The sequence below is a fragment of the Numenius arquata genome, chromosome 9 (assembly GCF_964106895.1).
Source record: "Numenius arquata chromosome 9, bNumArq3.hap1.1, whole genome shotgun sequence".
Classification (NCBI taxonomy): Eukaryota; Metazoa; Chordata; class Aves; order Charadriiformes; family Scolopacidae; genus Numenius; species Numenius arquata.
Window position 1 is genome coordinate 28,736,065 of NC_133584.1, and position 16,878 is coordinate 28,752,942.

Sequence of the window (16,878 nt, forward strand, 5' to 3'; positions counted from 1 at the left end):
CTGTGCGTCCCCAGGCCCACTCTCTTGGTCCTAAGCTGTCCACTGAAGGAAGTGGGCAACATCAACAAGCATCAGCTGTCAGAGCGGGGCTTCTAAGCAAGAACTGCCAAAATTTCTGCTTTTCTTAATTCTTCCTAATTAGATCCCTCTGTATCATGCTCAGCAAAGCAGCCTGTGCCTGGTCCCTCCCTCCGAGAGGTGGAAAGCAGACATCTGAGGCTTGCAAGCTGGACTCCCACCCAAGGAGAAGCCCACGACAGAGGATTCAACCAGATTCTTGGAACAAATCATCTCCTGTTTGGCAATGATAGGTTCCCTGGGCAGAAACCAGCAGAAATGAAATGCAAACTAATCCTTTTTTCCAGGAAGCTTAGTCCCAAGACTGCTCTGTTCAAGACTGAGACTATGATCAAGCTCCACCATGGTTTGCAGCAAGGCCTGCAAACAGCAGAAGTCCTGCGGCAACGTTTTTGATGGCCGGAATGTCCCCACACACAACCCAAAACCCCGTAGCGTAGTGCCGATGGCTTGGAATCACGCTGCCATTGTCGACTTGGCTAGGACCAGGCTAAAAACCAGGTTGAGCACCGGAGAGGCACAGCTGGGACCTCCACGGTAGCACCACATCTGCAGCCACAGCTGGAGCCTGCACAGGCGGCAATCACCTCCAATGGCAGGCGCCAAGAGAAGGGGAGAGCAGGGAAAACAAAGTTTTATTGTCTCTGTTTATAAAGGCAGGGTCCCAAAGTCTCTAGGCCAGGCAGGGCAGGGCAAATGCAAGCAGCGCCTGCTCCGCTGCACCGGCAAGGTGTCCCCGAGCAGCCAAGGGACTTCGCTGTTATCACTGTTTACCTTTTGGTGCCGATATTTGTGCCCCCAGCTGGAAATTTCCACTAAGCTACACTGCTCGAGCACAGCCTCTGAGGTTCGTTGGTTATCGCTGCCGCTGCACCTCTTTCACCTGTGAAAATGTGATCCCACTTCAAAAAAAAAAAAAATTAAACAAAGTCTCAATGCCTCTTTCCCCTCTGCCTCACACACACGTTTCTTCTACCTACTAATGGTCTGAGATGTCTTCTTCCTTGTAGGAAGTTGAATGCAATATACAGGTGCCAGCCAGGTCGGCTCTGGGTCTTCTTCAGCCTCCTCATCCTCCTCTTGGTCACGCTTCAAGTCGTGGAGAAGCTGCAGCCTCCCAGGTAGGTCCCAAGCAGGACTGCAAACCTGCATCTCATCCTCCAGCCTTTCGCTGACCACTGAGGTTGGCTCAAAACTGTCCTCCTGAAAACCACCCAAAGTGTCTTCTTTAGACAGGGAGGAAAAATCCAGGTGGGAGAGGGCCCCTCTGGGGCTCTCACATCCAACCCCGATGCCCTGGCCAGAGCTGAGCCCGCTCTGGGTCCAAACCAGGTTGCTCTGGGCTTTGTCCTGGCTGGCCTCAAAACCCCACAGCCCTTGAGCATCCTCCCAGTCCTCCCAATTCTGGGGTCATCTGCAAACTTTCCTCTAGCTTCTCCAGGCCACCTGCTCTTCTCTCTCCTTGCCTTCTCTCGCTTTGCTGCTTTCCACCAGCCCACCACGCTCCAGGGGCACTGGCACATCTCCGCTGACCTGTTCTTCTTTTCTTGCACCCACCCCGACCTCCCAGGGCAGTGGTCAAGTCCTGCACCCACCAGCAATGCCACTCGCCCCAAGAAAGATGGGGGAACATGCTTTGGGGTATCTGCAGGGGGGGGGTTGTTGAGCTGCAGGGGAGGAACTGCCCTCTTTGCACGCTCCATCCATCCTCTGCCCGCTTGCAGCTGTGTCTCAGGTCCTCCCTGTTACAGAAACTGCCGGTGTGAGCTGGAGCATGCCCTGCAGCAGACCACGGACCGTGACCAGAAGAGGCTTGGCTATGCCCTCCAGACCCCCAGCTTGCTGTGGGAGGACAATTCCCTGCACTGGCAGAGGAAAGCCATGCCAGACCCCGCTTCGACAGAGAGCATGCAGGACGTTTTTCAGATGCATCTGTATTTCAGCCGGGACACCCCACTGGAAAGCAGCCCAGGCAGCCAAGAGGAGCACTGGAGGTGGCAGCCTGTGGAGAGCAGCAAGGAGATGAAAGCCCATCCTTCATCCACGAGGCTGAAGTCCTGGCTTCCTGGCCTGAGAAAAGCAACCAGACAGCGTCCTTCTCCAAGTCTTCCTGGGAGGATCTCCGCAGTTTTGGGAGATGCTGATGTTGTCACTAGCAAGTTCATAAGCTTTGCAAACAGGATGACTACAGAGGAGCACCGGAGAACATCACCACCAGGAACAAGGCAGGTGGTGGTACAGAGCCAGTCTCAGCCTCAAGCCATGGGTTTCCCCCACCATCGGTGGGGCAACTTGCTTGAACACTCCTTGCCAAATTCAGCTCAGCCTCCCCAAGCAGAGGACTTTTACAAGACAGACCCAGAAAGAGGATTTTTCCCGAGCTGGACAGACATCTCTAAGGGTGACAAGGTGAATCTCAGAGAAGACCAGCAAGTCAGAGGGGTCTCCTCTCAAGGGGAGACATGCAAACCCAAGACTGACATTGTTTTCCTCAAAGTCCACAAGAGCGCCAGCAGCACCGTCATGAACATCCTCTTCCGCTTCGGTGAGACACACAACCTCACCTTCGCCTTCCCCATCGGGGGTGGCAACCAGCTCTTCTACCCACGCCACTTCTTGGCGAGTTTTGTGCAGGGCTTCTCCCCCAACAGCCCTCAGCGGTTCAACATCCTCTGCCACCACATGCGATTCCTGCAGCCGGAGGTACGGGCAGAGCCTTGGGAAGGGCGAACAGGGGAGGGAGAGAGGGGCTCAGGGGGAGCAAGGTGGGACACCTGTAGAGCATGTAAACTCTTCAGGGATGAAGCTGAAGAGAGACAGGGGGGACTTGGTGCTGCTGTCCCTGATGTTGATCGGTACCTCCATGTTATGGTCATCTCCCGAGAACTTCTGTGAACAGGTTTGATGAATCATTGTGCTGTGACCTGAGACAAGCCAGGGGACAGTGTCCATAGCAGTCAGCAACTATCATCTCGTTCTTGTCTGGTGGGCCCTTGGAGATGTCTTGCTCCCTGGACAGGCCCAGAGGGTACCAGCTGCAAGAAGATAACGCCTTAAGCACATCAGCTCAGGTCAGCCGTGCCCAACATCCACCCTTCTGGATGCCGCTGGAGGACATGCAGATCTGGCAAGGAGATAGGACATATCTCACACCTGAAAAGGCCACCCAGCTGTGGCAGGGAGCTGTGGTCACTGCTCTCCCCTGTACCTCTTTGGGGGCTCCCTATGGCTGACATAAATGCTCCTTTGATGAGCTTCACCCTAAAAACAACCCCAGCCCCCACCATCTCCAACCCCAGCAAGTGTTCCTGCACAGGATTGTGAGCAAGCAGGTCTCTTCTCCCTACCTCACCTTTAAAACCTCCTTTTCCCCCCTCCACAGGTGCAAAAAGTGGTGTCCAGCTCGGCATTCTATTTCTCCATCCTGAGGAATCCTGTGAAGCTCATGGAGTCCTCCTTCGCATACTACAAGGGTGCATCAGCTTTCGCCCATGTCCGCAGCCTGGAGGAGTTCCTCAGCCAGCCCTACCACTACTACAACCCCACAGACGGTGACAGGCACTACGCCAGGAACCTTATGACGTTCGACTTTGGCTTCAACCCTGATGGAGAGGTCTCAGTCGAGCGGGTGCAACTCATGCTGAAGGCCATCGAGGCATCCTTTGACTTGCTCCTCATCTCCGAGTACTTTGATGAGTCCATGGTGCTACTGAAGGAGATGCTGTGCTGGGACCTGGACAGCGTTGTCTCCTTCCCGCTCAACATCAGGGACAGCAGCACCAAATCCCGCCTCTCAGACACCGTTGTGGAGAAGATAAAGGACTGGAACAGGCTGGACTGGGAAATCTACACCCACTTCAACAGGACCTTCTGGGAAAGGATTGACCGAGACATTGGCAGGGAGCGCATGCAGCGGGAAGTAATGGCACTTCGGGAGAGGCAAGGAGAGCTGGCGAGGACCTGCCTGCAAGGCATGGGCAGTGTGGCCCCAAAGCACATCAAGGACTCTTCCCTGAAGCCACTGCAGCATGGCAGCGCAAGGATCTTGGGCTATAACCTCAAGCAGGGCTTGGACAAGGAGACAGAGCGCATGTGTCGGCGGCTGGTGACCCCAGAGCTGCAGTACAGCAGCGCTCTCTACAAGAAGCAGTTTGCCCAGAAGCCCCCTGAGACCCACCAGCCCTCTCAGCAGGGCAATGCCCTGCAGCACAGGCCAGAGGGCACCCAAAACTGAGCCTCCATGTCCCCTCCAGGCATCGCTCTCCGGCTGCCTTTGCTGAGGACAGCAAGGTGCTCCCCTCCTGGGCGCAGGGGCTGCTTCTGCCCCAGGGGGGCAGGCAGGCTGGGACAATGCTTGCCCAAGAGAACCCCCGGCCACCTCTGTCTGTGCAGGACCATGCACAAGCTCTTGGGTACCATTGCTGCAGAGCAGGACAGGCTCCAACAGCAGGTCCCGGGGACTGGACATGACCTGACACTTCCAGGGTAGGTCCCGAGCAAACAGGTCAAAATCCTGGACTGGTGGCCGAAACCTTGGAGGAGGCGACTTGGGCTTTGTGCTGCATAGCACTGACTCCAGCAGCGAGGAGAACCAGGAGGACAACCCGAGTCCTCCCACTGCAGGTAGATAGGGTACAGTTCCAGCTGGGAGCGGCATTGCTGCCCCTCACCTGGTGCTCCCACCAGCCAGAGGCTGCAGCGGCGCGGGGCCAGGCTGTAAATCAGAGCTGCAGAGCTTGGTTTACAGCTTGGGAACAAGTCTGTCTGTCCAGCTGGGGCTCTCCTCCACTACGCCTTAATGCTACTGTGCTGGAAAAGCAGCCTCTTAATTAAAAATAACAATATTCACCGTCCCCCTTAATTCCCCTTAATTACATCAGTCTGCTCACTAGGCAATCTCCCCAGCAGCCCAAGAAACAAACTTCAAACATCTGAAAATGTACTGGGGGAAGAAAAAAAAAAAAAAAGAAAGAAAAAGAAAAAAGAAAAAAAGAATGTTTCTTTTTTGCCCTGACTCGGTGGTTACACGTTGCCTTTGGATGCTGCGCTCGTATGCTGCATTTATAGGATTGGCTCCTACCCCGGAGCTGACGCCGACACCACGGTGTCAGACTGCAAGCTAAATGCCCGCACGTCCAAGAGCAGTCTCGTGAGCATCTCTGCAGCCAGACATCCCAACCCAGACTTGGAGCGGCTGTAGGAACATTCCACGCTCTGCCTGGGGAAAAATACCACAAGAGCGGGTTGTGGTGGGTTAGTCAACCTTACTTTTCACATCCTACACTTATCGTCAAATCAAAAGCAGAGCCAGCAAATCACTTGGATAAACAGAGGCTCCAGCTCAGGATTTTCAGTATGATTTCCAAACCAAGAGAGGTTCACAAAAAATTGCTGAGGGATCTGAGCATCCCAGGCTCTCCCTTGGCCAGCCATGTGGAGCCTCAAAGGTTTCAGTTTCCACCCAAAGGTGCCTCGTCTCCTGCTCACAGTTTAACTGGGCTCAAACCCAGACTGTGTTCCCGCAAGGGACCAGGCAGCGCTGAGCATCCAGCCAGGCACCATGAGGGGGATTTGCTGCATGGGTTTTTGAGGCATTGTTTGATCCATAAAGTGTCACCTCTGAGGAACGGCCACGTATCGCTGCGTCGGTCCCTTCTCTCATTTCTCCTGTTGGGACGTGGTGTGGTCTCATGGTTTTCAGAGGTCCAGCTCTCCTCTGGGCGGTCTCTGGTTCACCCCAGTGGGCAATCCCCCATGGGAGCAAGGGAGATGGGCAGCCCACGGGCAGCATAGACAAGGTCATCCCTCAAAAACCCAGAGGGAACATAGTGGGGATGCAGGGCTGGCACCCAGGGCAGGGGACATCACATGTTCAGGTACCAAACCTGCATCTGATGCTTTCATTCCGTATTTTAATCGGGTGACACTTCCTTATTCACCATTTGCAACTCAGTAAACAGGAGCAGATCTTGCCTGCCTGAGCTCCTGCCAAGGTGACCCAGGGCAGGGACACCTGTACAACCAGAGCATCGCATGAGAAACACACCCTGCCCCGGAGCACACACCCCGCGATTGCTCTGAAAAGCTGTGGTGCATCAAGAATATGTTCAGCTCAGGAATTTTCTGCCCAGAGAAGCCCTGAAAAATTCTGTTTGCTGTAAAATGCAGGAACTGGCTGTTTTTGGCAGGGACAGGGGAGATCTGGGCGGCAGCTCCATCTACAGCTCTGCCCAGCAGCCCTGTTCCAAGGATGCTGGGTGTGGGATTGCCCCAGCCCCTGCTCTTCCCCGTGGAGAGACCCCCGAGGTGCAGCACCCCCGGGGTGCTCCGGCCCCGGCATTGCCTGGGGGCAGCCCCATTTACCTAGCAGGTGTTACCCCCCGCTTCCAGAGCAAGAGGCAGGCAGGGCAGAGTTGGTTTGGACATCTTCACAGCTTCTCCCATTTCTGGGGATGAGATGGGCTGATCTCCCCACACAGACCTCACAGGAAGGACATCACTCACCTAAATGCCAATCACAACGTTTATTTTACTACTAGCCATCATTTTATCTTTAGGAATATTTCACATAGACGTGGAGAGGAGCCCAGGGACAGACTTGCTCACCCGCACTGGCTGCGTACCGGCTGCCTGGGTCTTGTTTTTTAACCACGGCCACTTTGTGCACCATTACTCCATGCCATACAGCACGTTGAGCCCCGGCTAAGCACCATGTCCACAGCGGAGCAGGGTCTCCTGTGGCCAGTGAACTCCCTTGCCCTGGAGCATTATTAACCCCTCTCCAAGAACTGCCAGGTTCAGCCTGTGCAACCTGGACGAAGGGACCGAGTGTATCCTCAGCAAGTTTGCTGATGACACCAAACTGGGAGGGGTGGCTGACACCCCGGAGGGCCGTGCTGCCATCCAGCGAGACCTGGACAGGCTGGAGAGCTGGGCAAGGAAGAACCTCATGAGGTTCAACAGGGAAAAGTGTAGGGTCCTGCACCTGGGGAAGAAGAATGTCAGGCACCAATACAGGTTAGGCGTGAACCTCCTGGAGACAAGTTCCGAAGAGAAAGATCTGGGGGTCCTGGTAGACAGCAAAATGACAATGAGCAAGCAGTGTGCTCTTGTGGCCAGGAAGGCCAATGGAATCCTGGGCTGCATAGGGAAGAGTGTGGCCAGTAGGTCGAGGGAAGTCATTCTCCCCCTCTACTCTGCACTGGTGAGGCCACAACTGGAATACTGCATCCAGTGCTGGGCTCCCCAGTTCAAGAGGGACAGGGAACTGCTGGAGAGAGTCCAGCGAAGGGCAACGAGGATGATTCAAGGATTGGAGCATCTCCCTTATGAAGAAAGGCTGAGAGAGCTGGGACTCTTTAGCCTGGAGAAGAGAAGGCTGAGGGGAGACCTTATCAATGCTTATAAGTATCTGAAGGGTGGGTTGAAGGAGGAGGGAGCCGGACTCTTTTCAGTGGTTGCCAGTGAGAGGACGAGGGGCAACGGGCACAAGTTAGAACATAGGAGGTTCCACTCAAATAAGAGAAGAAACTTCTTTCCGGTGAGGGTGGCAGAGCCCTGGAACAGGCTGCCCAGGGAGGGTGTGGAGTCCCCTTCTCTGGAGATCTTCAAGACCCGCCTGGATGCAGCCCTGAGTAACATGCTCTGACATGCTCTGGGCAATCCTGCTTCAGCAGGGGAGTTGGACTAGATGATCTTTATGGTCCCTTCCAACTCTAAAAATTCAGTGAAATTCAGTGAAACTCAAGGACCTCAGTTTAACCAAAAAAAATACCAGTTTTTGACCAATATCCATTTAATAACTCAAAATATCAAAGCCTGCTTCCTCCTCATCCCAAGTTTCCAAGGCAGTTAATGGTTTCTGCTTTTTATGGCTGCAAGAGACCCAGACAGATTGTTTCAAGCGTTGCACGATGCAATAATGTGGGGGTTGCTCAAGCCTACCCACATAATAATCCTGACTTTTTGTAAGCTTCTTGGCAATGCAAGAGAACCAGCAATTTATGCAAAAGTGTTAGGTTTTTTCCCCCTGACCGCGTTAGCGAGACAGGCTTGAAAAGCTTCGGGCTCTTCAGGGTGACTTTCAAAGCTATTCCCAAAGGAGCTCAGGGATTCAGAGGTCCCGCAAGGCCAGCTTGGCCCATTCCTTTGCCGTGCTTTAAAAAAAAAAAAATGAATAATCTCACCCTGTGGTAGGGACCGAGCGGGTAGGACAGATGCTGGGCAGGACGAGCAGCAAAATCCTCCACACCAGGAAACCCGCTCCCAGCAGAGGGGCTGCAGGGACCTCCTTGGCCCCTGTCTGCAGCTCAGGCATGAGGCTCAGAGTTGCTCTTCTGCCCTTTCCTCTTCCGACGGGGTTCATTATCCTCCACGTGTGTCACCACCCGTGCCTTGGGTATCTTGTATTTGCTCCTCTGGCTGTAAAGGAGGTTTTTCTGGAAGAGTCGTGGGATGTTGCCTTGGTACAGCAGGAGGGCAGCGAGCATCCCTGAAACGAGAGCACGGACCCCCTCCGTGTGCTGCAACGAGCATCGCCATGGCCCAGCAGTGGCTTTCAGGCCCTTGCCACAACCTTCCTTATGACCATAATGTAGCTCAGCACCACTGAAGTCCCCACTGAGGGTATCTAAAAGACCCTTGCTGTATTACTTTAAGGAGAATTTAACCATGGTGACCTTAATATAATAGAAAGGCTTGTTTTGACCCAAAAGAGCCATAAACCACACCAGCAGCCTCCTTTCCCCACTCTCTGTGTTCAAAGCAGCACGTATCCTGCTCCTCATGGTCATCCTGAAGCTGTGGACAACCTCCATAGCATAGCTCAGCCTATCGTTGCCCTCATACATCCTTGCTTCATCTCCCCCAGACTATGGCCTCAGGGAGAGTTTTGCCACGTCCCACGTAGAAATTGGATTTAAAAAACAGAGAGCAAAGGGATGACTGGGGTGGCAGGGAAGGGGGACAGAAGAGGACACTTGCCACTGGCAAGATGCAGGTTCAGCCCTTTGCCAGGAGTGGTTTGTGTCAGGGCCAGCATTTCTTCCTTGACCATTGCCCCACATCCCAACCCCTGCCCCCCGGTCCCTCCTGGGCAGATCTCACCTGCAAGGGGCCCCAGCCAGTAAACCTGGACATAGTCCCAAAAGCTGTTCCCCGAGCAGCGGAAAGTGGCAACTGTGGCCAGGGCAGGGTTGAAGAAGGCCCCCGTGAATGGTCCAGCTGTGTGGGAAGAGAAGCACGGCCATCAGTCTCGCTCACATCCTTGGAAAGATGGACAGAGCTGGAGAGGGAGACCTGCGACCCCCTCCTGCCTGCTGGGAGCATCTCTGCTGCTGCTGGAGCTGGGCGGCAGCACCTCTGGGACTGTGAAATCACAGCCCATGGGAAATCCCACCCATGTCACCCTGAGCTTCGCAAGAAGCAGAAGTCAATGCGGGACTGAGGGCTTGCGTTGGGGGACGTTCAGGGAAAGCGTTCCCAGTTTGGGGGCAAGCTATGGGTGCCTAGATATCCTAAACTGCTGTCTTCATCCCAAAATGAATATTCCCCCAAATAAGTAGAAAACAAATGTCTTAGTAATCATTACCTCTCAAGTCCTGGAAGATGAAAAAGGGACTGTTAAATTCCCACAAATGAGGTATTTTTCTAAATGTCTTAGAAAAAGAAAGGCGGGTGCTGCTCACCTGTGTAGGTCAGGAAGGTGACAGTCACTGCCAGCGCAGGGACCTGGTAGATTGGGTGACTCCGGCACAACTTGAGAAGAACAAGGTGGAAAAGGAAAGAGCAGGTGCCTTCCACAAAGGCAGCATGGTGCAGAGACGTGTGGATAGAGGAGCTGCACTCTGATGCTATCAGGTTCTGGATGAGGTGGAAATGCGTCAGCTCCCAAGACCAGTAGAGCTTGGTGACAGCCCAGCCCGTCCCCATGCCCGTAGCCTGGGCCAGCAGCTTGGCAGCAGTCGCGGCGAGGTTGGACTCAAGCAGCAAAAACTCCTGGAGAGAGACGGTCGGGTTGGCAGATGCTCCATCAAAAGAGGCGCCATGAACAGCGACAAGGAGGAAGAGCAGAGTCAGGACCACGTCTGGGCCAAAGCCACCACCCCACGGGCCGATCTCTAACAGCATCCTCAGCTCAAGGCAGCTCATGCACAACTGCAATGAGCCGGTGAGTTCTCTGGCCAGGCAGCCGTATGCTCCAGGAGACAGAAGCCTCTTGGAAAGGCGCCTGAGTGCCTGGGCCACCCCGACAACCAGGAAAAAAAAAGCAATGGAGACATTCAGGCCAGCCATAGCAAAGGCTGTGCTGGGGGGAAGGGGCAGAGAAAGCTTCTGCGCCTCCTCTTTATAAAGCCGCACGTAAGCAGACGTGGCGCAGCCCCACAGGCCTGGGAAAGGCCACACGTGCTGCCCTCTCCTTTGCGGGGCAATGTCTGCTGCCACAGGGAGCCGATGGGCTCACCCCCAGCTGGAGCAGCCCACAAGCTGTCCCAGCGAGCAGGTCCTGGTGTTAGTTGTCTCCACCTGAGATGAGTAACTGAGCACCCACCACCCAGCAGCCCTGTCTGAGAGCCCGCAGCAGCTCCCAGGGCTGTTCAGGTCTTCCAGAAGGAACAAGAACCTTCATTTCATTTCTGCTTAGCACTGTAACACACAACCTACTGCCTCTGTCCCAAAGCCTGGGACCTGAGGGGACTCTTCAAAAGCCAGCAACCCATCAAGGAGCTCACGTCTCTCCAGGGCAGAGCCACTCTGAGCCACGGCAAAGCCCATCTTTTTTGAATTTGCAAGCCGGGTTTGCTTACTGCTTCCCGTCCTTGGCTTGAGTGAGACCTCACCTCGTTTGTTGGTGGCACTTTAGTGACAGTGACATTTCAACTCCTCCTGCTGGTAACACGTGTTGGAGACTGGTTCTTTCCCAGCTCCACCAAAACCACCCCATGGTGTCATCATCACCTGACTTCTGAAGCCCACACCATCGAAACACATTTGGGGCAGACCTTTGAATACACGATGGAGGCGACAGCAACTTTAAGTGACAAAATATGCTGGGTTTGCTCCAGTGGCCGCATCCTCTGCCCCGGCTCCTGACAGGTCACTGGGGACGCCCGGACTCTCACCCCTGGGGTCTGCAGGAGTAGAGATGAGTGATGGAAAGCACAGGAGCAGCGCAGACCACAGCAGGAAGGGTGGGATGGGGTGGACAATGTCATGTTTAGGAGGATTAGAGAAAATCTCCCTCCTTTATTGGATGCAGAGGGAAACATAGTCACCAAGGACGAGGAAGAGGCTGAGGTGCTCAACGCCTACTTTGCGTCAGTCTTTAGCAGTGGAACTAGCTGTTCCCTGGACACCCAGCCTCATGAGCTAGGAGACAGGGAGGGGAAGCAGAATGAGGCATCACGATTAAAGAGGAAGAGATCGGTGACCTGCTACGCCATTTGGATGCACACAAGTCTATGGGACCGGATGGGTTACACCCAAGAGTGCTGAAAGAGTTGGCAGACGTGCTCACCAATCCACTTTCCATCATTTACAGGAAGTCATGGCTAACTGGGGAGGTCCCAATGGACTGGAGGGTGGCAAATGTAACACCCATCTACAAGAAAGGCAAAAAGGAGGATCCAGGAAACTATAGACCTGTCAGTCTAACCTCGATACCAGGGAAGGTCATGGAGCAGGTCATCTTGAGTGCCATCAAAACCCACATAATGGGCAACCAGGGGATCAGGCCTAGTCAGCATGGGTTTATAGAAGGCAGGTCCTGCCAGACGAACCTGATCTCCTTCTATGACAAGATAACCAGATTACTGGACGAGGGAAAGGCTGTTGATATTGTATACCTGGACTTTCGAAAAGCATTCGATACTGTCCCCCATACAATTCTTGTGGAAAAACTGGCTTCACACGGCCTGGATGAGCATATGATCCGCTGGGTCAAGCAATGGCTGACTGGAAGGTCCCAAAGAGTGGTGCTCAATGGACTTAAATCCAGCTGGCGGCCGGTCACAAGTGGTGTGCCTCAGGGCTCAGTGTTAGGACCGTTTCTGTTTAATGTCTTTATTGATGATCTTGACAAGGACATAGGGCGTCATCAGCAAGTTCGCAGATGACACCAAGCTAAGCAGGAGTGTTGATTCCCAGGAGGATATGGAAGCTCTACAGAGAGACCTAGATAGATTGGATCATTGGGCCAACATCAATGGTATGAGTTTCAACAAGGGCAAGTGCCAGGTTCTGCACTTGGGCCACAACAACCCCGTGCATTGCTACAGGCTTGGGGAAGTGTGGCTGGAAAGCTGCCTGGAAGAAAGAGACCTGGGGGTTCTAATTGACAAGCGGCTGAATATGAGCCAGCAGTGTGCCCAGGTGGCCAAGAAAGCCAACAGCATCCTGGATTGTATTAGAAATAGCGTGACCAGCAGAAGTAGGGAGGTGATTGTGCCCCTGTACTCAGCACTGGTGAGGCCACACCTGGAGTATTGTGTCCAGTTTTGGGCACCTCAATCCAAGAGAGATATCGAGGTGCTGGAGCGAGTGCAGAGGAGGGCAACGAAGCTGGTGAAGGGCCTGGAGCATAAATCCTATGAAGAGCGGTTGAAGGAGCTGGGACTGTTTAGTATGAGGAAGAGGAGGCTGAGGGGAGACCTCATCACTCTCTACAACTACTTGAAAGGACACTGTAGAGAGTTTGGTGCTGGTCTCTTCTCACAGGTAATTAATGACAGAACGAGAGGGAATGGCTTCAAGCTCCAGCAGGGTAGGTTTAGACTGAACATTAGGAAAGAATTTTTCACAGAAAGAGTGGTTGGGCATTGGAATAGGCTGCCCAGGGAGGTGGTTGAGTCACCATCCCTGGATGTGTTTAAGAGACGTTTAGATGTGGTGTTGGGGGATATGACATAGGGAAGAACTTTGTAGTGTAGGGTAGATGGTTGGACTCGATGATCCCAAGGGTCTCTTCCAACCTGGATGATTCTATGATTCTATGTTATCAGGGACTCATGGCTAACAGAGCATGAACAGTTCATGGTGTGTCTTCTGGGCCACTTCCCTGCTCTGCAGCAGAAATTACACCACCCTGAGCTCACGTTTCCCACCCCTGCAGTAGGAACAGCACCAGGGATGCTGCAGGGATAAATGTGCCCGGGCGTGCCCTGCTGTCATGGGAATGAGTGGTGGGATGTACCCCGAAACAGCTGCAGGCAATCAGGGCCACCACACTGGGCTACTCCATGCCCAGGGCAAAGCACAGCCCTGTGCCCTTGCGGGTGGGTAACAGAGGCTTCTCTCACCGCCCCATCACATGCAAGGAGCCAACAGCTTTTATTAATGCCCTTTTATTTCCCCTCCACTTGTCATTTATAAAAGAAATTGCCAGGAGACACAAGGTCTGAAGGACGCTTGAGCCAGGGGTGAGGCACTTAACAGGCTGCGGCAACACACACCAACCCAAGAAAACCAGGAGCATCTGCTTCCAAAGCGTTGGAGCTGCTCAGCCTCTCTCCCTTTTAGCCCTTGGCACAGCGGGAAAGAAAGACGACATTTGGGTAGGGCATCCTGGAGATGTTTGTGAAGTTCATGGCTGCCCTCAGCATCTCCTCCTGCACCACTCTCCCTCCTTCCCCGCAGTCACTGCCATCACCCCAGGGTGGTTCGGGAAAGGTGTCTGGTCCCAGTGATCACCGCACACGGCATGTGCTTTGGAAACCTCAGGAAGGCCGAGCAGGGAGAGGAATCACCCTGCACCAGCCCATCCTCCAACCCTCCCCTCCTGGGAGTCCTGCTTCAGTTCACCTGTCTCAAAACATATCACAATTTTACCATTTTTAATCCATTTCTCTCTCCAGAAGGCAAGACGAGGATGCATCTTTTGCCTCAAATGAGCAAACAACCTTGCCTGAATGAAGGAAGATGAAACAGGTTGTTGTTTTTTTTTTAAAAAAAAGACTCAGAAAATTAATTATTTTTGACCTCGTGAAAATTCACCTCTGGCAAAGCATTGAGTCAGATGAAGCTACTCCTGGCTGCAGGACTCCACAAACACTTAACATCGCCTTCCCGTCTCCCCTATTTTTGTGTTTCTCAGGCCCCCAGCTTTAAAAACAGAAATCTGACAAGGACCCAGTGACACCGGCCCAAACTGAGTCCCTGGAAGAGAACCCCCGGCCGATAGGACGCAGAAGCCAGATGGGCAGTTGGCACAGAGGAATGCCATGGGTCTTCCCGTACCACGGCTCCGTCCCTCCTACCAGCACTTCAACCTTGGCTTCAACAGAGGGTTTTGATAGGGCAGATGATGGTTTTCCCAGAGCCCCCCCTTCCAGAGAACATCTTGGCCTTTGAGCAGAGTCCATCCGCATCAACAAAAAAAAAGGGGGTGAACGCATCACCCCTCACACTACTGTTCCTGGCTACTCTTTCAAGAGAAAGCTAATGCCTAGAAAGCAAGCGCATTCTCGTCCCCTTCCTCCAAACACAGCTGTGACGTGGGAAACATTGAGACACACTCATGGTAAACCTGGAAAAGAAGAAAATAATCCCAACATCTCTTCCTTCCCACAGGAACTGATTTTTCCCTCCTTCTCAAGAGTTTTAAGAGTTGGGCCTTCGGAAGCGAACGTTCAGAGGACTTTAAAAGCTATTTCCCATCCATCGCCTGTAATTATACCCACGGCACATCCTGCAATTGTGGGACACTTAACCCAGGCTGGAGAGAGGAGCTGGAAGCTGTTGCTTATGAGGATAACGAGGGGATTAAATAACGGCGGTGACAGATACACGAGCAGCTCATCTCCCATCTCCCGTCAGTGCTGACCGGAGGGGACACGCTGCAGGTTCTGTCCTGGAGCACCTCTTCAGGCCACTGCAAAGGCAAAACCCCTTCAAAAGTCCTCGCGGCTGCTCTTCTAGAAACAAGAGTGTCTACAAATTCAGATATCCGCCCTGAAAACCACTTTACTGCGGCTGGAACATCAGTGTCTTTTCTAAAGGAAATTTGCTTTCAGGGCTGTCAAGCACTACAGCAGCTTAAAATGCAGGTATTTGAAATGGGTTTGGTTTTTTTTTTTTAGCCATGGGACAGGAACAAGTTGGCATTTTCACAGCGAAGTCAAATGAACACCGTCCAAAACCACTGAAGGGTAACAAAAGCTGAGCAGAAGCATGCTGGCTCCCTCCTGGCACGCTGTTTTCACCCACAAAGAGGTAATAGCGACAGCTGAATATACTTGTAAGGTTATTTAAGGAGAGTTTTACTGGGCAGGGGGGTGGATAAAAGCTTTCCAGGAGCAGCCATCCATTATCAGCTGCTGCGACAAGGCAGCAGGAACCCGGCAGCAGGTTTCCTCCCACAGGCAGCCAGATGAAAAGGACTCAGGGAGAGCCAGGAGTTAACTGGACTTAGTGAAAAGACCTGAGTCCTTAGAACAAGCATTCACTGGGAGGAGAAAATACCAAAGACGGGTCATCCTTAGCTCCAGAAACCTTGAAGTCAAGAGAGATGTCTGTCCATGGGCAGATTCTTCCTCCAGAACATCCCGTGGAGATGTCCCGAGTCACATCAGCGTCTTCTCTGCTGATCTGCAGCTACAGAGATCCAGATCCATTAGTCACAAGCCCTTCAGAAAACACCAGAAACTTGAGTCTGGCATTGAGACAGACGCGTGCACAGAGACATACATCCCGGTCCCACCCTCCGCCCTACTGACTCCACACATCTCCAAAGCAGAAGCCTGGTGGCCTTTTAGTATCCTAAAAAGACAATCATTAACTTCCCAGTGCACAAATCCCATTAAAAAGAAAAATTGGAAAAAAAAACCAAACAAACAAAACAAAACAAGAAAACATCAGTCCCTACAGGCTGTTTCAATACTAGGTCAACAGGTAAATGGTTTTTGCAATGAATTTATGATGCACTGGAAGATATTCCCCCTGCAGACACCAACAGGAACAGGAAAAAGGAGTATCATCACCGTGAGAGGGGAACGGCAGCAGGAGAAGCTGCACCAGCACTGCCCTCCTCCCTCGGAACAGGCTGCAAATGGGGAAATTAGTCAGAAATCCCCTGTTCTCACTTGTTGGTATTTTCCTCCTCAAGAAAACAAAAAAAACCCAACCAAACAAAAAACCCACACACACAAAAAAAAATCCTTCCTTAGGCTGGAGTTCAAAGTAGGGAAAAAAAAGCTCTTGGAAAAACCTGCTTCCTTCAGACATCTGGAGAATAACATCAAGAATTTAGCTGAGCTCAGCAGTTTCATATACCTTTCTCACATGACTGAGGATGGCTATTTTTATTAAAAACAATCTTCAGAGCAAAACGCAAGTTATAAAAATAGGAAAAAAATGCAGCTGTACAAATCCCTGGGAGCAGGAATTTGCAGCCAACTGCCGTGCTCGCACAGGAGCCACATAAATTGCACTGAAACCCAACGCTTTTCTTCAGGCACCACTGGGAAAATGCTAATTAGAAATTAAGATCCTCAACTTTCAGCCATCCTGGTTTTAACCAGTGTGTTGCTGGCGCAGCCTGAATAATTGTGCTCAGCTTTGCGGCAAACTCACTGCAACCAAACAGCAGCCCTCAAAGGGAGAAATCACTGCCCCCACTTTTATTATCTTGAAGAACGATGTTTTAAATGCCCAATCTTGAAGAAAAAGGGATCCAAAACGAAGGGGCTGCTCTTGGGTTTAGTCTAGGCCGGGTATATGCAAGAGATGAGCAAGTTCACACAAGACTTAATAAGATTTCTTGAGCAAGGACTAGTAACTTCCACCCCGTGCGAGCCCCATTCAGCC

The 16,878-nt window shown here is 52.6% G+C and overlaps 2 protein-coding genes across 3 annotated transcripts in view; one reads left to right on the forward strand and one right to left on the reverse strand.

The window, feature by feature from the left end:
- SRPRB (SRP receptor subunit beta) overlaps nt 1-10,478 on the reverse strand; it is a 68,255-nt gene extending 57,777 nt beyond the window's left edge. The window contains exons 1-3 of one of the 2 annotated variants that reach the window (XM_074154108.1): nt 9,765-10,478; nt 9,184-9,300; nt 8,388-8,569 (exon numbers count right to left, since the gene is read on the reverse strand). In XM_074154108.1, the coding sequence (XP_074010209.1) occupies nt 8,388-8,569; nt 9,184-9,300; nt 9,765-10,371 (906 nt within the window). In that variant the 5' untranslated portion in view covers nt 10,372-10,478. Of the gene's footprint in view, nt 1-8,387; nt 8,570-9,149; nt 9,152-9,183; nt 9,301-9,764 lie in introns of those variants that run through there. The other variant, XM_074154106.1, reaches the window with a different exon arrangement.
- LOC141468166 (galactose-3-O-sulfotransferase 2-like) lies at nt 524-4,312 on the forward strand. Its single transcript, XM_074153049.1, has 4 exons — nt 524-615; nt 1,089-1,199; nt 1,830-2,781; nt 3,461-4,312. The coding sequence occupies exons 1-4, from the start codon at nt 524-526 to the stop codon at nt 4,310-4,312; spliced, it is 2,007 nt and encodes a 668-aa protein (XP_074009150.1).
- Nucleotides 10,479-16,878: the final 6,400 nt, after the last annotated feature.

Bases quoted from the DNA above. Each gene is read 5' to 3' on its own strand.
- LOC141468166 (XM_074153049.1), top strand. From the start codon at position 524: ATGGCTTGGAATCACGCTGCCATTGTCGACTTGGCTAGGACCAGGCTA. The intron at 1,200-1,829 runs GTAGGTCCCAAG...TCCCTGTTACAG, and splicing joins GAGAAGCTGCAGCCTCCCAG to AAACTGCCGGTGTGAGCTGG. The intron at 2,782-3,460 runs GTACGGGCAGAG...CCCCCTCCACAG, and splicing joins TGCGATTCCTGCAGCCGGAG to GTGCAAAAAGTGGTGTCCAG.